This window comes from Canis lupus, chromosome 6 (assembly GCF_011100685.1).
Source record: "Canis lupus familiaris isolate Mischka breed German Shepherd chromosome 6, alternate assembly UU_Cfam_GSD_1.0, whole genome shotgun sequence".
NCBI classification, from domain to species: Eukaryota; Metazoa; Chordata; class Mammalia; order Carnivora; family Canidae; genus Canis; species Canis lupus.
The window spans coordinates 21,560,703-21,584,307 of NC_049227.1; the positions used below are offsets into that span (position 1 = coordinate 21,560,703).

General features: G+C 39.7%; 1 protein-coding gene across 10 annotated transcripts in view; it reads right to left on the reverse strand.

Annotated features, from left to right (window-relative positions):
- The window catches only part of TNRC6A (trinucleotide repeat containing adaptor 6A), a 107,853-nt gene that overhangs the window by 73,115 nt on the left and 11,133 nt on the right, over nt 1-23,605 (reverse strand). For all 10 annotated transcript variants that reach the window (XR_005360788.1, XR_005360787.1, XM_038540020.1 and 7 more), the window contains exons 3-4: nt 10,394-10,481; nt 2,510-2,531 (exon numbers count right to left, since the gene is read on the reverse strand). Coding sequence is in view for 8 of the 10 variants with exons in the window: in XM_038540017.1 (XP_038395945.1) it covers nt 2,510-2,531; nt 10,394-10,481 (110 nt within the window). In the remaining 2 variants the exon portion in view is untranslated. The remainder of the gene's footprint in view (nt 1-2,509; nt 2,532-10,393; nt 10,482-23,605) is intronic.

The window sequence follows — 23,605 nt, forward strand, 5'->3', positions numbered from 1 at the left end:
AGAGACGAGAATGCTCTGAAAAGTATAAAGGAATGAGAGGCAACAGGCTGGTTAGATCACAGTAGGTCAGATTAAAGAGGGCCTTAAAAGCCAAGCAGAGGAATTTGAAGCAGAGCAAAGGGACAATATAAATCCCTGTAGAGGGGAGTGGTGTGCGGAAAGTGGAACTTGAAGATGATGAATTTGGTCATGTTCCTGTTAAATTAATTTGCCAACGTTTCCCCCTACATCATTCCACACCCCTTTAACTTTCTTACATGTCCAGATTCAAAGCCACAATGTCACCTTCAAATCAATCTTCTGTCACCGGCTACAATCCTGCAAATTCTAGACCTCACGTATCTTTAATCCATCTCCTACCCCTGCTGCCAAGACCTCAGTTCAAATAATCTTTATCCTCTCTATGCCTCTACCTTCCCTGGTACTGCCTCTATTGGTGACACTAAATATTGCTGACAAAGAAAAGCTCCTAAAAGCATAGCTTATGACTATGACCTTTGTGGGCTCTCCACTCTCTCTAGGACTCAAATTGATAGTTCACTTATTTTTATTCCAGTATCACTAACAGACAGTGTCATACTAGTCTCAGGTGTTTAACATGGTGAAACACCAAGTTAATTGGTGTTTTCACCAATTTAAATTGGTGAATTCACCAATGCCATACATCACACAGGCTGGCTCCCCTCTAACCACATGAGGCCCTACATTTCCCCCTACCTCAGACCTATATCCTGTCACTTCCCCTCATCACCCCACTTATTTTCTGAATATTCCCTCCTCTTATTGACCTTTCTCTGCCCAGAGTGCCTTTCTTCTCTTAGCCCCATCTTTCAGCCAACACTTTCCATGCACAGTGACTGACAGCTTTTAAGAAAGGACCAAAAAAAAAAACACATGTCACTCTTCTGCTTAAACTCTTCAATGGCTCTTAATTGTCTATAAAACAGAGTCCAAGTTCCTTGGTACACAGAGCATATATAAGGACTTCTTTGACCCAACCCCTACGTATCTCTTCAGAAAAGTCCTTCTACCCAACCTACATATTGCTGGATATTTAATGCTCTAAGAATATCCACTGCAAATATCACCACATTATTTCTTATCTATCTTCAATCATGTTGATTGATTCTTCTGCCATTTCATCCTTTCTTGGATTGGCTGTTTCATCTTTTAAGATTCATAATCTCAAGGACTTTCCTTAGCCCCCTGTGTCAAATAAGCTACTCATCACTCTGTGCTCCAGTACAACGGCATTGTTACCTGAAGCAAATGAAATAATTATACTACGATGTGTTTAGGTGGGTCCTTCTATTGCCACTTCCTCCAATAAAATATAAGCTAAGGGGGGGATCCCTGGGTGGCGCAGCGGTTTGGCGCCTGCCTTTGGCCCAGGGGCGCGATCCTGGAGACCCGGGATCGAATCCCACATCGGGCTCCCAGTGCATGGGGCCTGATTCTCTCTCTGCCTGTGTCTCTGCCTCTCTCTCTCTCTGTGACTATCATAAATAAAAAAAATAATAATAATTATAAAAAATATATATATAAGCTAGGGGGCAGCCCGGGTGGCTCAGAGGTTTAGCACTGCCTTCAGCCCAGGGCCTGATCCTGGAGACTCGGGATCAAGTCCCACGTCAGGCTCCCTGCATGGAGCCTGCTCCTCCCTCTGCCTGTGTCTCTGCCCCTCTCTCTCTCTCTGTGTGTCTCTCATGAATAAATAAAATCTTAAAAAAAAAAAAAAAGCTAAGGCTGGTCTTATTCACTCTTACACACTTGCACCTAATGTTACCTTAATGAATGCTGACCTCAAATAAAAATAGGCAGTACTGGCTACATATCTCAATCAAACGCAGACTTTATACTTCTGATACAGCTACATGTAAAAAATTCAGAATCTTCAAGCCTAACAAATTCAGCATCTGAGAGCCCTACACCTTTCATTATCAAGCAGTCAGCTCCTGGGAGGGTGAAGAATTCCTGATTCAGGATCTGAGAAGAATGATGTTCCTGTTTCCTCAGCAGCCTGAAGGCTCCTGTTTGATGTGTACCGGGAGCTGTGCAGCCTGGTAAAATGACCATCAAGTTAGCAATCTACTATTCTCAGTAATTATAGAGTGGGTATCAGGGTGGGGGACAACTGTATACAGAGACCAAGAAATAACGCAAAGGACGGCATAATCCCAGACAAGACTTTCACGTGGAAGACTTAAGGGAAGGTACACGTGCTCAAAGGCTCAAATCAAGAGTATGTCAGGAAGTGGTGTCCAACCTAGCATACAGTTATGGTAGGTCTCAAGGTGGTATTATTTTAAAAGTGGTAATATACACCATGGTAAAACATTAACCCCAAGAGATGACTCCAAGGTGATGTCACTGAAGAAGTCTGTCCCCACCCCTCTGTTCTTTCATGCTCTTCGCTCTCCCAATCCTGGAGGTGAATAAAAATGCATATCAACAACCTTACTTTAATGAAAAAAAAAAAAAAAGATAAAAATAGCTTTAAACAACGTACCTTTGATTTTTTGTTCAGTGGCCTAAAATAAAAACAAACAAACAAAAAACAATGTAAATATGAAACTGAAAGAAATGGATTGTTATGATAAAATGTTCATATATATTATATAAGACATATACACTTTTATTAAATAAGGAATTTGTCATTTAGATGAACTGCATAGGAAAAGATATGCAAAGAAAGCATGCTTTTCCCACAGATGTGCCCCATTGTCTCTGATAACAATGTTTATTAATGAAAAATGTTTGAAGTGTTTCTTTAGATACAAAGCAGAGAAGACCTCATTGTATGACAGTAAATAATAATGGCACTGGACTTTTCTCAGTAAGTTTTTAAATGATTTTTCTATAGCTGTCACCTTTAACATTAAATGGATCTACTGAATTTTGCTTAAGTTTAAATGGATTCAAAAATTCTTATTTCAAGTGATAAAAAGTGAATTAGGTTTTCTGGAAGAGAAGCTGAATATAAACACTTTGCCAAATCAGTAATAAATTTAACTCCAGGAAGTTAGGCTGCTCTTTCACTTAAATGTAGTTAACTTTTATGTATTACTGAGTGGGAAAAAATTTCAAACCTATCCGTCACTTCTGAAGCATCTGACAATTCATTGAAATTACCGTGTTCAGAAGTTAAATTGATGCAAATGCTCCTTTCCCACGCCTACCCTGTCATCCACTCTCTCTGGCATAACAAGGAGCAGGGCTTGAGGGCAGCAGGGCTGCCTCAAGGTACCTCACTCAAACTTCAAGTGCCCCAAAAGGAAAAAACTGGTTATAGACCGAGGCCACAAGCAAAAATCAACTTTTTAGTTAAAGCCAATTGCATGGAGTCCTAAAAATAAAAGATATAAGGACAGGCAGGGAGGTGAGGAAAGACTGAATAATTGTAGCTGAAAAACCAAGAATTGTTCCTAAATATAGATAAAGCCTTCCTTAAGTGCCATGGGGCATGATAATTCTGCTTAGTTGTATTAAATTATTGCTATTAAAAATATCATTTTTTGAATCAGATCATTATAGAACTAGATGGCAGGAGACTACATGGCAATTACCCTGATCGTGAAGCCACACCAATCTTTCCCTGGTGAGCCAGAGAGTCAGTCTAGGTGGTGAGCTACTTCACCAAGTTTTAGAGCACTAGTGTAATGTTAAATAATGGAGGCCCATCTTTTACTTTATATGATTCAAAAATTTAAAAAAAAAAATTGATGGAAGGACAATGGCAAAAGACCAGTCAACTACTGGAACACTTAATGTACTTCTGGAGAAACTGTTTTTAAAATCTGATGGTAGAAAAACCGTCTTATTAGAGAGAACCTGGTATATGAATACTTTATGAGGAGTACTAAGGTCAAACAATAAGATACATAATTTTCTGAAGCCAAAACATTTTAGCTCAAAAATCATTCTGCATGCTGAAAATCTTTTTTTTTTTTTTTTTTTTTTAAACTCTCCTGGTCTCTCCCATAGTTTACTTCCAAAGGAAACTAAGTTACAATACACAGAAGCCATAACCACATTACTAACTCCCAAGATAGGGTTGTTCTCAAGGACACATACTCTCCAACTCCCTCTGTAAAACAACTCTAAAACAACTCCACGTTGCTTCAGAACAACAGTCAACTTCAAGCATTATTCTGTCATCTACAGAGAATGGCACCGAGAAGACATCCAAGGTGTTTGCCCATCAGAATATTGACTAGTATACTGAAGGTATGTGAATAATAGAACCCAAGAGCTCCTAACAGGTTAAGAGGAAACAGAACTCAGCAAGTGACTCTTCTTTAAAATAAGTCTTTGTGGGGAAAAAAAAAAAAAAAAAAAGTCTTTGTGGATTGGACCAGGAACATAGCATATTACTCAAACCATTAAAAGGGTAATTTTCCAAACAGGCTCAGTGATTTTAAGAGTATTTGTCTACACTGTTCAAAATGGTAGCCATGTTCATATGTTGCTACCAACCCCTGAAGTAAACGGAGTCCAAACTGCTATGTGTAAAATACCAGATTTCTACTTTTTAGCACTAAAAAAAGGTAAAATATCTCATTAACAATATTTGCTACGGATTACATGTTAGAAAATTAACATGTTAGATATGTTTGGTTACATAAAATATGTTAAAACTAACTATCATTTCTTTTTTACTTTTATATGACCTTATCATTTAAACCCTATGGGTCTCAGTTTCCTTATTCCTCAAATCGAGGGGGCTGGCAGGGACTGTATTGCTTACCTTTCAGGGCTCAATTATGAGGCTCAACTACAACACAGAAAGATTTTTTTTTTTTTTACAACATTATTCAAATGTTAGGTATCACTGTAGATCCTCTTGTACAACAGAATTATAAAGGAATCTGTCAAATCTAGAAGTGAGATTATTTCCATATTGACTTTTTTTTCTTAAAAACAAAAACAAAAACAGAGGTATCTGGCTGGCTCAGTTGGTGGAGCATGTGACTCTTGATCTCAGGGTCATGAGTTTGAGCCCCATGTTGGGTATAGAGCCTGCTTAAAAAAAAAAAAAAAAAAAAAGCTGTGATTCCACATGCAATTACTACAATTGCCTTGCTTCATGAAGAAAGGTATCAGACAAGTGGTAGACACACAGAATGCCATGTTCTTTGTTTCTGTCAGGCTCTGCACCACTTGTCCCAACCCCTCAATCCCTAAGCGTACTTGAGTGGCTAAGAGCTCAGTGTCTGAAGCCAGACTCTGAATCCTGCCTCCACCATTTAACACTATGTGACCTTGGTCAAAATTAGTTAACTTCCCTAAAGCTCAGTTTCCTCATCTATAAGACAGGAACAAAAACACCTACCCCTGGCAGCCCGGGTGGCTCAGCGGTTTAGCGCTGCCTTCAGCCCAGGGCCTGATCCTGGAGACACAGGATCGAGTCCCGCATCGGGCTCCCTGCATGGAGCCTGCTTCTCCCTCTGCCTGGTGTCTCTGCCTCTCTCCCTCTCTCTCTCTCTCTGTGCCTCTCATGGATAAATAAAACCTTAAAAAACAAAAACAAAAACAAAAACACCTATCCCGAAGCTGTTGTGAGCCTAGATGGACTGAATTCATGAAGAGCTAGGGGTGGGGGGTAGGTGGAGGGTGGCCTTAAGGACCCTGCCAGGCATGCAGGAAGCATTCAAGAGGTATTAATTGTTGTTGCTGCTGCTGCTGTCACCAACCACATGTGCTGGTGCCCTGGCTTAGTCTTTTCACCCTGGGAAATGGCCCAACTGAAACACACTCCAGGTTCCCATGTCCCATTTCTTTTTTCTTTTCCAAATCATCTACCATATCTCACAGTGCTAGGTATTAATAACTAGTATCAGGAATAAAGAATTGATGGCTCAATTCATCCATTTTGAATGAGATAATTAGGAGTCAGAAAGCTTTTCTAGGATTTCTTAGCAAGCAGCACTCAGCCTAGACCTTAGACCGCTGCATATGGCAGGTTTTTTTTGTTTGTTTGTTTTTTTATTTTTTTATTTTTTTGTTTTTTTGTTTTTTAAAAAGGGAACTGAGACATGTCAGCTGAAATCGGGGGCAGGACTGTAAGAGAACACTTGGCTGCCCTAGAGGACTGTAGTGCTCCAGCCTGGTTATGTTACCTTACCACCCAGGCTACTGAGAAAGTTTGCTATTTGCACACTGAACATGATCCCTAGTCTCAGAACAACATGCATGGCCTTTGGGAGACATGATGATTAATACTAAAATTCCAGAAAAGAGGAATGAAAGTTGGAAGTTTCCTATAATGTAAGTCTCCCTTAAACCCAAACTGAGTACATTTAAATCCACAAAGCCTGTAACAATCCCTTTAGCTCCTAACACAGTAACAGAAATACTCATAAACACTAACTTTAAAGCATTCTCAACACTGAAAGATCCCAATTTGTATTGCTGCTTCCCTTTGGCCCCTCAACCATTATTTGCTTTCTAGGAACTACAATTACATGCTTAAAGGTTATACTAAATTATCCCTCTCTAATTAATCTATTTCTCAACCTCTTTTCCCCTCCTCACAACATTTTTCTCTAGATTCCTTCTAGATACTTCATCTAAAAACAGATCCTGGAGACAAATCCATGGTAACAAGCCACTGCTACCACTGTTGCCCCTTTTTTTTAAGTATAGAAGCTAAATTCCTTATTTCCTAAGCCTTGGACTTAGAAGACAATAGCCCTGATTCTTAGATATGAAATCAAAAGCTTTTCAAGTAACAAAATTAAAAATAGAGCCATCCAGTCACTGATCTCATTGTGAGAGATGTACTGAGGCTGAAATGTCATGAAAATATATAAAATTTGTGTAAAATTTCTTGAAAGAGGAATTTAAATACTTAAATTTATGTTTAAGTAGACAAAATTTTTTAAAAAACTACCATAATAAAAACATTACAGTGAGCCTTGCTGGTGTCTCATCATTTATAGGAGTTGTGTTACCTGGTTATTATTTAAAATAGAAAATAACCTGTAATCTGAATTTGAATTCCTTAAAAATATCACAATGGCCGCCAGGAACTATGTTTCTGTACACAGCATAAAGATCTCTTAAATGCTTTACAGAAATTACGTTTTATTATTTGCAGCTTTAAAAAAAAAAGTTCACCTTTAGGTGGTGAAAAATAAGTATAAAGGACAGGGGCACCCAGCTGGCTCACTTGGTGGAACGTGTGACTCTGAATTTCAGGGTTGTGAGTTTGATCCCCACACGGGGTCTAGAGATTACTTAAAAATAAAATCTTAAAAAAAAAAGTACAAAGGAAACACCATGGCATCTAGTTTTGGAAAAGTGTCAGCTGGGGGTCTAAGAAGCTTCCTATCCTATTCCCAGTTCTGTCACTCTGACAAAAACATGGTTGGCCACTTAACTCATTTTAATGCTTGGGCTCCTTCTACCTAAAATGAATAGATCAGAACAGATAGTTATCTGAAGTCTTTTTCAGAAATAAAAATAGGGTTTTTTTTTTAAACATATGCATACATTACATAAAACAGGCAGATTGTTTTTATCATAGTGAGTTTATGTTCCAACATTCATATAAATGGGCCTGCCTACCTGGCTTATGTAGATGTCTGCCACCTACCTGTATACACCTGCTGGCTCCTACCACAGACAAAAAACAAGCTTAAGGAAACTTGTCTTAAAAGTCTTGTGACTCACAATCTTTCATATGGGCTGTAAGCATGCCAACTTGGGATTCTTTTTTGTTTTGTTTTGTTTTTTAATAGCTATTTGGTAACAGCCTATAGAAATACCAGCTGTCCTTACTTCACCAATGTGTGTTATTCAAATTCAGTTGTAAGCTGATTATTTGGAATTTGAAGAACAGTCTTATTTACAGTGGCAGTCTACCCTCCTACACTTAACATTTATTCGAGGTATTAAATTTCCTTTATATTGTGTTCAGTGGCCAGATATTACTGTGTCTACAGGATACACAGGAATACCCTACCAATGCTGAAGATCTGGCTGAAGAAAAAGAAAACACTCTCTGTTATCGCTAAGCCTCTGTGATGATTCCAGTAGGACATGGTTAGGGTGAGAGACTGGAATGGGGTGAGGCAGGGATGGAGTGGGAAAGAATATGAAAAGCTGTCACTTCAGAGGCCAAATGGCACAAAAGTCATCATTCTCATGTTAAAGACACTGACTTGGTGAGTCAGAGATTTGGTTATATGAAAGACCATAAAGATGAGCCTTGGCAATTAGAGCCATTATTTGTATTTGTTACAACCCTAAATATTTTTACTTACATCACTCCTTTTAAAAATGTAACTTTTAAAGAAATCATTCCAGTGACTCCCCTCCCTTTTTCAGAATTTCCTTAGTAAATAGGGTAAAATCTAAAGAAACACGCATTATGTAGTACCTTAGGCTTCTTCTCTAGCCATTTCGTAGACAACCTAACAGCTACATTCTGAATTCCTTAGAAGCAGGAATCAACAGGTCTAATGTCAACACTCAGATGCTTGCCACACTACCAATTCTACATAAAGTATACCTATGTATCTTCTTACAAGTCTCTGAAGTTTCCTAGCATGTCCCTATCACTCAGTAAATGGTCTTCACACCAAAGACCAAGAGTCTCAGAACCTTCTCCCAACTTTAACTTAAAGAAGATAAAACTTTTTCCACAACAAATTCTCAGCTAAAGACTGATCACAACATGGCAAACACCAACCTGTGTCAACAGGCCTCTCACAGAGATCTATGGTATTGGCAATGCCAAAACTACATACTAGAAACCTATTCCAAAGCCTGATTGTGACAATTACAGATGCATCCCTCCCAGTCACTTCTGAGAGCAGGCAAAAGGCCAAATGCCAAGGGTCACCTATCACCTCTTCACCCTCGATTGTCCAGAGCTCTGTAATCTACCCTTCCCCAGCACTCGCTGATCATGCGGTCAGCTCAGCACTCCAGGACAAAATTCTCTTTCTCCCTTTCTATTCCCTAATCTGGTTAACTGCTCCTGAGATGTACTCCCATCACTCAGTCTGGAACCTGAGCGTCAATTGAAGTCCCTCTCCTTTCATATCCTTCCAACAAACTCTGTGCGTTCTTTCCACAGTCCCTCTACTAGCATCCGAGCCTCTAGTTTCTACTTCTTCCAATCCAAGCCCACGGTTTGCTAAAGTAAACATTCTCAAACACAAACTTTTACCTCAGTCGACTGAAAGGCCTTCAGTGTTTTCCCCAACACCTAATAGCTGAAACCCGGAGAAGAGTCCACAGCCTACCACCACCCTCTGCAGTTTCACCCTCTGATACTTCTGCCCTTGGCGTCCTGCCCCTCACCCCCAATCAAAGCTCATACTCTTCTAAGGCTGCAGGTTGAGTATCGTTGGGTTGACTCAGCTTGCAATCCCGTTTTATTCCACTCCTGGTTCACTTGGCTAACTTCTACTCTAAGACAATTTTCCCTTCCATCGGCCCCATTCCAGGTGGAGTGAAAGCAGTTCTCTGTGCTTCAACAGCTCCCTACCTACCACAGATTTGGATGCTATTTTTCCCTATTAAATAATGTGGAGGTAAGTGTGCAGCTATAACACAGTGCCTGGCACAAAAGGTTAGAAATTAAAGTCAGAGCTGTTAATGGAATGTAAGAGTATAATAGTAATTTCACTGGGTCTTTAAAAAAATTTTTAAGGTCCTTGAAACCTTGATACAGTAGGAGATGAGTGCCCAGCTGTAATCAGGATTCAGAATTTGTAAAAACAAACAAAAACTTTATAATTAAGAACATAATCTTTTCTCTTTCCACAGTTTGTATTGTTCTGATTACAGCTTCTGACTATGTACCTTCTAGAGACCCTCTGTAGCAAATTACACCTCAGGCTTATTTTCAAATATCTTAACGTAAGTAGCAAATTCTTGAAATCAGCCCAGGTACTAAACAAAAAGTGAAAAGGAAACTGACACCTTATTTCCTACTATGTGCATTGTGTATTATCTCGTTTAAATTCTCATTTTACAAAACATAAGGAAACTAAGGCCCAGAGAGGCTAAATAAAGTTTAAGGACACACCATGTAGTACACTATGTGGGAGAGCCAGATTTCAATGCAGCTCTCTATGCAGCTACAAATTCCATGTTCTTCTCAAGTAGAGAGAGATGTATATGAGAACCTAGGAACAGCTCATTACTTATATAAAGCACTTACCTTTGAAAAAACTATCGGCAAGATTAAATAACTATGCATTAAATTGTACACACTTGGCAAGTTACTACATATGCATAATCAGAAACATTAAATATTAAAATGAATCTCCACTAAAGTTAAAACATACAATCAAATGCTTTAAAAGATCCAATAAGAGTAGTTTTCTTTTTAAATCTGTTTAGACTGCTTAATAGATAGTTTATACATATATACTACCTTCTTTTGAGCAGCTTCCTTCTTTTTCTTGTCGTCTTTTTTCTTTTTCTTTTCTTCCATCAACTGTTCTTCTTCTTGCACTAAATCCCTGAACCACACAGTTGCAATTAACTTTCCCAGAATGTATTAAGAAATAAAAATAATGTTGCATACAGATTCATTTTCACTCTTATTAGAAATAAAGACATGACAAATTACTCTTTTCATCATTCACTGAAATAAAGCACAACCTGCAACCTCAGTCTAACTCTGGGGCTGCTATTTTGTACTTTGCTTTAGTCAAGTCACAAGTAGCAGAGCTTTTATCTTCATGTCAAGTCAAGGAAGACAACCTAAAATTAGCAAATTTTACTCTAGGAAACAAGCTACTCCCTCCAATTCTAGAATGTAAATCTTGTGTAAGCCAGAGTTACCTTGCTTCTCACGCCAATCATCAATTAATAGCTAGGAGCAATGCCTCAGACCTCCCCACAACCCTCTCTCCCCAAGTATCTGGGGTATCTTTGGCTTTCCTTGCTCTAAAAAACTATTATTTTTTCAAAACACAAGTTATTCATAAAAATATCATGCATTTCAGCTTTACATTAATTTCATATTCTATAAACATTCCAAACCATTCTATCAATACATGAGAATCAATAATACACTTATTATACAAGTCTGTTTCAATTCTAAAGATCAGAAAAGCTCAGAGTTGTCAACAGAACCCCTGGTTCAGGATTTCAAAATGAGAGACTGGGCAAATGGGACTGCCTCTTCCTTTCCACTCCCCCTTACTGAAATGATAGGAAAAAAGGTAATCTATCTCTTCAGAGCTGAGGCATATGCAAAAGCAAAGAAAGCTACAACCCGAGAGAAGTCTTGAATGGAGGTACGTGCCATCCTCTGGTGGAGCTCCAGAGAGGTTCCAACAGAGCAGGAAAAGCAGAAATAGACACGGAGCAAAGAGACTGCCTGACGAATAGAAAGGCCAAACTATTCAATATCTCCTACCCACTCTCCATCCCCGTGAATACATGGCCACACTATAGCAGCTGAACTTGAATCCAGCCTAAAAGCAGAAAAACACTCTCTAAAGGAACCAGACCTGGGCAGGAGGCAGGCAAGGCTCCTGCAAGGGTTTTGTGGCCCAGATCAAAGTCTTTATTGGAAAGTATCAGTGGTGATACTTCCATCATACCCTGAAGCGAAGCCTTCCAATCACCACACTTCTCAGATACAGAGCTGCAGGCCAGCCATTCCAGTCAAGGCAGAAATATCTACAGAAATGAGCCAAGTTAGAGGAAACTCACTCTAGTTACCTACATCAATCACCCTAGATTCTAGAACGTAAACCTTTATCCACAATATCAACAGACACCAAAAACCAGATAGTTGAAGAAAATCAATACATAAAGAGGAACTACCTAATTGTCCTGAGGAAGCTTCCTGGAGAGAATATTATAAATACAGGGCAGACAAGGTAAGGTTCAAGGAACATGAAGTAGACATTTTGGGGAACTGCAAATAGTTTACTGAGGCCAAAATGCAGGTGGCACTGGGGATGCAGAAGAGAGAATCAGAGACAAGCAAATATGTGGGAAACTGGAGTGCAGTGACATCATGCTGAACTGCAGCTGGCTTAGCTGATGGGACACCCTGAGAGGAGCTGCAGGTAGGCAGTGAAAACCAGAACGAGTGACACTGTGAATGATTGATAGTAATCCAGCAAAGTTGAGTATGTGACCACTAACTTTAGTCAGAAATTGGAAAGAGAGTAGAACTGTTGCTATATTCCGTTGTCATTTTGTTCCAAGTAGAACTGCCATGTGGCTAACAGAGTAGCAAAACAGACTCATGCCAACTACAACCATGACTCACTCTCGCGCCTCTTCTGTGTCAGGGAGGCAAGTAGAGTGAGCAAGCCCACGCACTGTGATCCCGACTAAGTCAGGGATGGAACTAGCCATGGCATATGATTAACAGTATAATCAGTAAACACATGAACTTATGTCACTGTCCTGTCCTCCATCAAGAGCAGATTACCAGCTCTAACTATTTAACCTTCTATAGCCTCAGTGTCTTCCTTAAAATTGGAGATAATTTCTGTACTTCGTAACATTTTTGTACAGATTGAATGAGGAGTGCTTACTTAACACAGTGCCTCTAGTAAGCACTCAAATGCCTAGTTATAAACTCCTCTCACCAGTTCTCAGTGGCACTCATGACTGACTTTACTTTTTTTTTTTTTTTTTCTTTTTTTTTTACTGTCTTTACTTTTATCAAGATTTTTTAAAAAGATTTTATTGGGATCCCTGGGTGGCGCAGCGGTTTGGCGCCTGCCTTTGGCCCAGGGCGCGATCCTGGAGACCCGGGATCGAATCCCACGTCGGGCTCCCGGTGCATGGAGCCTGCTTCTCCCTCTGCCTGTGTCTCTGCCTTTCTCTCTCTCTCTGTGTGTGACTATCATAAATAAAAAAATAAAAATAAAAAAATAAAAAAGATTTTATTTACTTATTCATGAGAGACAGAGGGAGAAAGAGAGGCAAAGACACACAGAGAGAGGCAGAGACACAGGCAGAGGGAGAAGCAGGCTCCATGCAGGAAGCCCAACGTGGGACTCAATCCGGGGACTCGATCCGGAGACTCCAGGATCATGCCCTGGGCTGAAGGCAGGCGCTCAACCGCTGGGCCATCCAGGCGTCCCTTTTATCAAGATTTTATGGGCACTTATTATGCAGAAACATCAGGAATCTTCAGCACGGGGGTGCCCTCCCGTGAATTACAGACACAGGTCTTTGTCCAATCTTCTTGTCACTGTAATTCTGCCCTATGGCATGCTCCCTTACTATTTACCTGGAGTTTTTTCTCTCTTCTCATTTTTCATTTTGAAGGCTTTTTGATGAGGTTAGCAAGTGTTTTCCAGGCCCCAAATGGTGGCTTTAGTACTTAGAAGATGCAGCACAAAAAAAAAAAAAAAAGAAGATGCAGCACATAGTTCTCAAGGGAATACTACAGTCTCAGCTGATATTCTAAAGAGAGGGAAAAGTTCTATTCTTCAGTACTGTCACAACAGCCAACTGCCCACACCTAACTCACATCTCCTCCTCCAGAAAGCCAAGTGGAAAAATATATAAATATACCCACCTGGGCCAAAACACCTGTACCCAAACACTTTGGCTTTTGGGATTTTTTTTTTTAAGATTTTATTTATTTATTCACGACAAACACACAGAGAGAGGCAGAGACACAGGCAGAGGGAGAAAGCCGATGTGGGACTCCATCCTGGAACCCCAGGATCACGCCCTGAGATGAAGGCAGCCGCCCAACCACTGAGCCACCCAGGTGTCCCAAGCTTTTGGGATTTAAATGCTAGTAGAGTCACTTAAGACATCTGACTCCTAACATTTACATATCTATCAGAAGGAGGAAAGGCTGATGGATCTGATAGATCTATGTGGTTCACCATATTGGACAAATGCTCCACAACGTAACATTTCAGTCAGCAATCATTCATTCCTTGAAGGTTACTAGCAGGGCACCTCAAATCTGTAAGTTCTGGAACTAGGAATGAGAAGAAACCTCAGAGTGATTAAAATGTCAGTGACTAGGGCACCTGGGTGGCTCAGTGGTTGAGCATCTTCCTTGGGTCCAGGGTCCTGGGATCAAGTTCTGCATCCGGATCTCTGCAGGGAGCCTGCTTCTCCTCTGCCTATCTCTCTCTCTCTCTCTCTCTGTGTCTCCCATGGATAAATAAATAAATAACCCCCCCCCCCTTTTTAATGTGACTAAGGGTACCTGGGTAGCTCAGCCAGTTAAGCATTCGATCTTGGTTTCAACTCAGGTCTTGACTCAGAATTGTGCAATGTCCCACATCAGGCTCCATGCTGAGTGTGGAACCTACTTAAGATTCTCTCTACCCACCCCCCCACCCCCCGCCTCTCTATACCCCTCTATAAAAAAATGAACATCAGAGACTATTCTGGGCACTTCATGTATATTTTCCCATTTCATTATCACTTTTTAAAAAATGATAAAGATGTTACCCTTTTACAGATGAAAAGACTGAAACACAGAAAAGTGAAATCAATTGTCCAAGGTCATATAGCTATAGGGAGAAGTCAAGATTCAAATCAAGGTTCTCAATGTCCTGGTCTTTCCTCTACAGCATGAAACCTCCCACAGTAAAGTACCAGCTCCTTTCAGGAGTCACAGAGAACAAAACCTTTTGCTTTAGACATATTAAACTGATAGATCTTCTAGTATATCTTTCCCCAGACTGCATGCCTCCACAATCCTTTCCTTATTTCCTTCCACCTTTTACAAGAAGGTAATCTACCAATATGGTAAAATGTACTGCAGGAAAGACAAGATATTAGAGTTACAAGAACCATAGCTGTGTTATCAGGAGCAAGAGGAAAAACAAACAAACAAACAAACAAAAAACAAAGACAAAGACTGAGCAGCTGGTCTCAACAAGAGGAGACCAGGCACTGGTGATCTTTGAGAGCAACTGCAGCATTTCTTTTGTGAATGTCTATGGGATGGTGACGTGGGAGAAACAACTAGATACAGCTAGTGCGTGGCTGTAAGGTCTCATATCTGAGGAGTTCAATATCTGAGGCAAGGGGCAGGGGAAGGTAGCTAGAATGCCACCAGAAGTGAGCAAAAAAGCCTGTCCTTTAGGAAAAATTCATCATGGAAAATGTCAGATGCATGACAGAGTACACAGTATGCTATCATCTGTGTAAAAAGCAAGGGAGAGGATATGCACTCCCATTTCCCTGTACGTGTACAAACTGACTATAAAAGAACTCCTCAGGGAAAAAAAAGGAACTACTCAGAAACAAATAGTGACTGTGAGGAGGAGGGAGGAACTAGGCAGGTGAGGGATGGGAGCATGGCTTTCACTATACAAACCTCTTCATATATTTTAATTTCTGAACCATGTGTGAATGATAGCATTAAAAAATTAAATATTAGGGATCCCTGGGTGGCGCAGCGGTTTAGCACCTGCCTTTGGCCCAGGGCCTCCCCTCCGCCTATGTCTCTGCCCCTCTCTCTCTGTGTGACTATCATAAATAAATAAAAATTAAAAAAAATTTAAATATTAAAATTTTCAAGCATTAACATTAAATGAGTAAATGTTAATATTTTAAAAAGTAAAAGGCTGTTCTCAGGTTCTGGTTTGCTGGGAGATTTGGTCAGGGGTGCCTGCAATACTTTGTTGGATTTCTTTCTTGTATCTACTGAAACGGTTATATGCTTTTCATCTTTTGATGGCTAATGATTAATTGTGTTGATGGATTTCCTAGTAGTGAACCAAATTTATATTTGCTAGTATCAAACTTCTAAATATTATTTTTAAAAACAAATTTTTCTTTTCGGTAAATGCAAATTTAAAAAATGAAATTATAATGTTATACTTTTGTTTTTCTAATTTTACTGGCAAAAATGTTCAAGAGTAATAATACCTAGTGCTGGGCAGCCCTGGTGGCTCAGAGGTTTAGTGCCGCCTTCAGCCCAGGGCCTGATCCTGGAGACCCGGGATCGAATCCCACATCGGGCTCCCGGGGCATGGAGCCTGCTTCTCCCTCCGCCTGTCTGCCTCTCTCTCTCTCTGTGTCTCTCATGAATAAATAAAATCTTTAAAAAAAAAATAATAATAATACCTAGTGCTAACAAGAATGACAGCTAAAAGGTTCTCTTATATTGCTGGTGAAAAACTATTATAATCTTTTGGAAAGTATTGTGGTAAGAGTTTTAACAAGTTATACACGTGGTAGTTAGCCAACTTATTCAGCAGAATGTATCTGAAGGTAATAAACTCCTAGTATGCAAGGCCATGTGCAATTCAAAGTTCACTGCAAGGTTCACAAGGGCTGAAAAGCAGAAAAACGAAATGTCTGTTAATGAAGAAATGGCTATTCTATGGCATAGCAGAGCATTTTGTATCGAAAAGGAGTTGATCTGTTTATTGATTTGAAGGAATATTCTTTTTAAAAATCTTTTGAAGATCTTTTAATTTTAAAAAAGTTTAAGATTTTTTAATTTTTAAAGGTTTTATTTAAAAATTTTTAAAGATTTTATATTAATTTAAATGTTTATTCTATTATAAAGATTGTACTATTTTTTAAATTAATCACTATAATCACTACACCTAATGTGGGGCTTAAACCCACAACCCTAAGACCAGGAGTCCCAGGCTCCACCGACTGAGCCAGCCAGCCACGGCAGAATATTCCTTTTTTTAAAAAAAGGAAAAGCAAATTGCAGAAATGTGAATGTTATCCCATACTTTTTTCAAGCTGTTTGTATGTGTTTGAACAACTTTATACAAATTTAGAGAAAAAGACACAAGGAAACATCCTCCTGAACTAGGAACAGAGTAACCTCACAAGTAACCTCACAACTGAACCAAGTATTTAGAGAAATTAATTTTTTTTAAAAAGTGCATCTTGGGACTCCTGGGTGGCTCAGTGGTTGAGTGCCTGCCTTCAGCCCAGGGCGTGATCCCGGAGTCCCAGGATCGAGTCCCACATCAGGCTCCCTGCATGGAGCCTGCTTCTCCTTCTGCCTGTGTCGCTGTCTCTCTCTCTCTCTCTGTGTCTCTCATGAATAAATAAATAAAATCTTTTAAAAAATTAAAAAAATAAAATAAATAAAAAGTGCATCTTGGGGGCTCCTGGCTGGCTCAGTCAGAAGTGTGTGACTCGATCTCAGGGTGGAGACTGTTCAAGTCCCATGCTGGGTATAGATATTACTTAAATACACAACCTTTAATAAAAAGTACATCTCAATTTGAAATGTTAACATGTATGTTATTTTTGTAAATTACTACCAAAGAAATGTTTAAAATACCCTAAAGCCCAGGATTTGCTTTCACTACTCCAGGCCCCACCCCATTCCTCAAAAAAGGAAAAGAGAAAAATGCAACATGATTGACAAAATGTTGGCAATTGCTGAAATGGGTGCATGTAGCTTCCTTATTCAGTTCTGTTCTAATCTATGTACGTTTGAAATTATCTGTAATAAAAGACAAAAAAATTACAAGCCTCCAAACATATGATTAAAGGCAATAAGGAGAGAGATTAGAGAGAGGAAGAAGCAAAAGAGTGTCAGAACAGTCTTGGGAGCAGGAAGAGAATGGGTAAGACAAGTGCACAGCTGGGATCTAGAATGCCCTTCCTTGTCCTGCTCTTCTCGGTGCTTGATGGGTCAGTTTTTCCTACATTCCCAACAGGAATATCATTAGAAGTAATCACTTCCAGGGTACAGGGGTGGGTCAGTCAGTTAAGCCTCTGCCTTTGGCTCAGGTCATGATCTCAGAGTCCTGAGATCTAGCCCCATGTCAGGCTCCCTACTGAGTGGGGAGTCTGCTTCTCCCTCTCCCTCTGCCTGCCATTGTGCCTACTTGTGCTCTTCCCTTTCTCTGTCAAAATAAATAAATAAAAATCTTTTTTTTTAATAAAAATCTTTTTAAAAACTAAAAAAAAGTAATCACTTTCAAAGGGTACTTTTGTAAGCTGCTGTTGAAGTATGGACTTCTAGAGTCCACCAGTGAAGAAGTTGGAAGTATCTAATATCAGATTTTCAAATGTCACTATGCTATGATCCATCAATTCCAATCTAAGCCCAAAAAAAAAAGAAATTGTACAAAAACAGATCCTGTAAAATAGCCTAAAAGCCAATCAACAGAGAAAAGTTAAACCATAATATACTCATACCATAGAATCCTACACAGCAGGTTAAGAAATGGAAGGAGGCTTGTAGATTTCCATGGCATGCAGAAAAGAGTTAACACAGCAGGTCTGAGACTGTGATCCTTACAAAGGTCAGCCCTTGGCTTGGTGTCAAGGCAGCTGGATTTCAGAGAGGTTCCCATCATTCCCTAAATGATAAGGGTAAACTATACAAACAATACAGTTTATGCTGAAAACCTTTCCCTTTGGGAATCTGGAATGTTGGTACATGTTAGACAGAGGGTGCCTATGTGACCGGCCCCTAAAAGAAACCTGAATTTCTAATGAGCTTTCATGGTAGATGTCTTACACATGTTGTCATAATTTGATGCTAGACAAATTAAGCATGTCTTGTGTGACATGACAGGGAGAGAACTCTTGGCAACAGACACCTAGTTTCCTCTGCATTTTGTTCAATGTGCCTTTTCTGATACTTTTGATGTAATAGATCATAGCCATGAGTACAGCTGTATGTTGAAACCCAGTGAATCATCAAACCTGAGGGTGATCTTGGGGACCACCTAACAAACAGCTTTACAGATAAAGATCTCTAGGACACACTCCTGAGAAGGTCACACTATTCAGATCAGTATATCATTTGTTAGGGAAAAAAAATCCCATTAAAAAGTACACTTTTTCCACAGTACAGTTGAGAAGCAGACCCTCAAAGTTACGTGGATGAGCTGACTCTGCATCCAAAACCATTTAGTGATAACTTATACAATGTTTAGTCAATGAAACAATAAAACTTGCTTAGGAATTCCTACAAGCCAAGCAGTCTCTGGCACTAGGAAAACCTAAGCAGAAAACATGATTTTAAACTAGAATTTTGTAGAAACAACTGAACACACCTAAATAAGGAAACAAGCAATCATTTGGCAGAGGCTGTAAGCAAGTACAGGAAAGTAAGATATGCACATGAGCTGTTAGAGCTACGGAAGTCTTCAAGGAGCAGTAAGTTGATCTTCTTGAAGAGTCTTCTACAGATAAAGGTGGGCCTTTTCAGGCAAGGGAGCAGAGATGGACACCAGTAAAGCAGGGAGAATGGTCAGCATGGTGATTTCAGGGAGCAGTACTGACAGGGAAAGAAAAAGGGAGGAATAGCTAGGTAAAAGTAGGACACAACCTGCTAATAAACAGGGATAGAAACCTAGTGTACTAATTCGAGTAAATGTGTAACATCCTCAGCCACAATGGTGGACTGGACTGGAAATGAAAAGCAAAGAATAACACCAAAGTAATCTTAAGAAACTAGAATAGTTGACGGTATTAATAAGAATGACAGGAGAGATAGGTTAATGACAACTCCAGGTTTTAGAAAGCAAACATTTTTAAATGGAGGCTCTGCTGTTGAAACTGATCATGCCATAATGGGACAAGGGGTTATATCTTGTTTTACGAAACAGAAGACGGGGCAGCGTTCCAGAGGGCCCAACTGGCCTATCAGTCAGCAATGTACCACAAGCCAGCTCATCACCATGCAGAAGCCAGCTGTATGTGACAAGCTGGTTATGAAAATACATTTCATATCTTCTGCCAAAAATGCTCTTCTCCTACTTTTCCCCTTACACTCTATTCTATTTTCTCCTAGCCTTCCTGCTTCCCCTTTTCTAGCTGCTTGCCAATCCTCCCTTCTCTTTTTGTCCTTCTCGCCCTCCTACATGTAAATTAATCACCAAAGCCAGTCTAGCACCACACAGTACAAAGTCACTGGTAATCGTCAGAACTATGACCTCGCCACATGGTACAGATGGAAACTCAGCTGCAGGAGAATAGGTAAGAATGAAATCAGGGGTTTGGAGATGCTTTTCAAAACCTTTGGCAGTGATACAAAGATGACAATAAAAATGAAACCTTAAAAATAAAGACAACTAGGGATGCCTGGGTGGCTCAGCAGTTTAGCCTCTGCCTTCGGCTCAGGGCATGATCCCAAAGTCCCAGGATCAAGTCCCATATCGGGCTCCATGCATGGACCCTGCTTCCCCCCTCTGCCTGTGTCTCTGCCTCTCTCTGTCTCTCATGAATAAATAAAATCTTTAAAATACATACATACATACGTATATACATACTAGTAATTATTTGCAGGTAGAAAAGGGGTCAAGGAATAAAAGTAACAGAGAAAGTGGTGGCAGAGGGGATGGCACAAAAGAGGCTAGTTTCCAGTCACAGGTAGTTTAATCTCCACAAATACTGAAGGAGTTCAATAAAAGTGATGCATCCATAAAATGGAATTTATACAACTATAAAACAAAGATGACCTCTATGTTCTGGACAGAAAGGATCAGGAAGGTGTGAAGTTAACTGGAAGAAAACTCTGAGGTTCAGTATACTATGTTTTGTGTTAAAAGGAAGAAACATAAAAATATATATCCCCATGTGTTTGTATTTGCATAAAGAAATTCTGGAAACACATACATAAATAAGAATATTTGTGGCAGGAATATGTGGAGCAAAAAGGACAAAAGAAAGGATGGCAACAATACTGTATATTTCTAGAAACTATGGGATTTTGAGCCATAAAGCATAGACAGAAAGCTTAGCTCTAGAGGCACAGGTGGGAGTGAAGAGTCAGTGTATCTTTCCCTTAAGAATGAATGGAAAATAGGACAGAGAGAGCAGTGTGTCATCCAATGATAAATAGTCTGGATCTCTTCAAAGAGTAAGAGCTGAGCCCTAAAAGGGGGTTTCCACTGGCCCCATAATCTGAGCAACAAAATAAGGCAAATAAAGGATTATTATCCATTGAATAGAATATTATTAAGAATCCATGAGTTCTTACTGATATTAATAAATGAATGGATGGATGAATGAACAGGGTAAAGGGAAAGATCTTGAGGCAGAATGTCGACTAATGTAGAAAAAATGATGGGCCGTGGAAAGTCACTATTTGGCGATCCATTGACTCAGGCAGGAATCCTAATGAAAAACAAAGTATTTTACATAGTCTCAAAGTTCTCCCATCAATAATTATTAACTACAAAAGCATTTACAAACCTGACATGTATCACCCTAACCAAGTAATTGAAGTTACGATCACCAGTAATGGGATAAATGAATGTCACGCACTTCCTGACAGGACACACTACTGAACACACAACATCCGGTTCTGCGCTATTCCTGCCAAAAATGCATTAACCTGAACCCAATCGAGAAAAAACATCACACAAATATGGACTAAAAGACATCCTACCGAATAACTAGCCTGTACCCTCTAAAAAATATTAAGGCCTTCGAAAACAAAGACTGAGAAGCTTCCAGAATGCAGGTGACTAAATGAACATGAAAACTAAATGCAAAAACAAAACAAAACAAAAACAAAATGCACCGGAGTTAAATGCAACCTGAGTTCCCGGATTAAATCTCTGATGAGAAAAAAAAATTTTTATTTGCTCTAATAGGCATTGAGACAACTGGCAAAATTTGAGTAAGGTCTGTAGCTTCACTATTAAGACTGCACCAACACTACTTTCCCAATTTTTTTTTAAGATTTTATTTATTCATGAGGGAGAGAAAGAGAGAGGCAGAGACACAGGCAGAGGGAGAAGCAGGCTCCATGCAGGGAGCCCGACGTGGGACTCATCCCGGGTCTCCAGGATCACACCCTGGGTTGAAGGTGGTGCTAAACCGCTGAGCCACCCGGGCTGCCCTACTTTCCCAATTTTGATAATGGTACTGCAATCACTAAGAAAATGTCTTTGGGGTGCTTGGGTGGCTCAATCAGCTACGTGTCTGACTTCAGCCCAGGTCTTGATCTCAGGGTTGTGAGTTCAAGCCCTGCATTGGCAGTCTACCTTTTTTTTTTTTTTTTTTTTTTAAGTCTTTGCTTTTAGGAAATAACTATTTAAAAGTTTTTAGGTAAAGGAATATTGTGCTTTCAGGACACTCTAAAAGGGTTCAGAAAAAAATAGTATATGTAAAAAGAGAGAATGATAAAAAAATATGGTTAAATGTTAGCATTTGAGGAATACACGTGATGGATATTCAGGAATTCTTTGATCTATTCTTGCAAAATTTCTCTAAATCTGAAACTATTTTAAAATAAAAAGCTCAGGTTGAGGACAGTTGGTGAGATTAGAAACAGGAGAACAGATACCCCATCACATGACAGAAACACTCTATAGGAGCACCTGGGTGGCTCAGTTTGTTAGGTGTCTTCCTTCTGATCAGGTCATGATCTTGGGTCCTGGGATTGAGCCCCATGTCGGGCTCCCTGGTCAGTGTATGCTCCCTCTCTCCCCTTGTCCCTCCCCCACACTCACCCTTTCTCAAATAAATAAATAAAATCTTTAAAAAGAAAGAAAGAGGGCAGCCCGGGTGGCTCAGCAATTTAGTGCACCTTCGGCCCAAGGAGTGATCCTGGAGACCCTGGAGACCCAGGATCAAGTCCCACGTCGGGCTTCCTGCATGGAGCCTGCTTCTCCCTCTGCCTGTGTCTCTGCCTCTCTCTTTGCCTCTCTCTCTCTGTGTCTCTCATGAATAAATAAATATTTTTAAAAAATAAAATTAAAAAATAAAAAGAAAGGAAGAAAGGGGGGGGGGGAGAAGGAAGAAAGGGAAGAAAGTAAGCCTAAGTGATTTGTACAGTACACTGATCCAAAACCTGGTTTGCTAAACTACCTTCCTAAACTCTACTTCTCTTTTGAGGCTTAAGTTAATTACTAGTTCCTTCATGATTCTTTCCAACTCATACAAACCTCACCCTTGACCTCTAATTAAACAATGCTCATTTTCTAATTATTTCAGATGTTAATCTCACTCTTCCAAATAGGACTAATTGCAGCTCTGAGGGCAAAAACCAGTTCTACTTGTATTGTACTCCCCAGCACTGGGCCCTGCAATTAAATTCCTGCTTCCTTGCTTTTACTAACACTCTAACCCTATTACCATCACCAAAGAGGTGTTCTTTTCACTCTTACTTCTACCCGCGCGGTCTGCTACTTATGGGCTTCAGTCTCCACTACCTACTTGTGTCAGCAACTGGTTTGTTTTCTCTGAAGCTTCCATCTCCTCATTTATAAGAAGTCTCAAATTGTACTTCCTACCTAGCATTATTGTGAAAATTAAATTAGGTAAGTGGTTAACAGATGCACAGAATATGTACACTCATTGTTAGCTACAAGACTTAGGTACAAGACACTGTACTAAGACTAACAGTTGGGATACAAAGGTTGCAATTGAAGAAGGGAGAACCTACAGTAGAAAACAAAACTGATACAGCATTTCGAATGACTTTCATCAAGACAAAAGATAACAAGTGTCAATGAGCACACCAAAGAAAGGGAACCCTTTGCCCTGCTGGGAATGTAACTTGGTGAACCCACTAAGTTACAACTTAAAGGCTCCTCAAAAAATTAAAAATACAACTACCAATGACCCAGTAATCCCACTTCTGGGTATATATCCAAAGGAAATAAAAACAATATATCAAAAGTGTATGTGCCCTCCCATGTTTACTGCAGCATGATTCACAATAGCCAAGATATGGAAACAA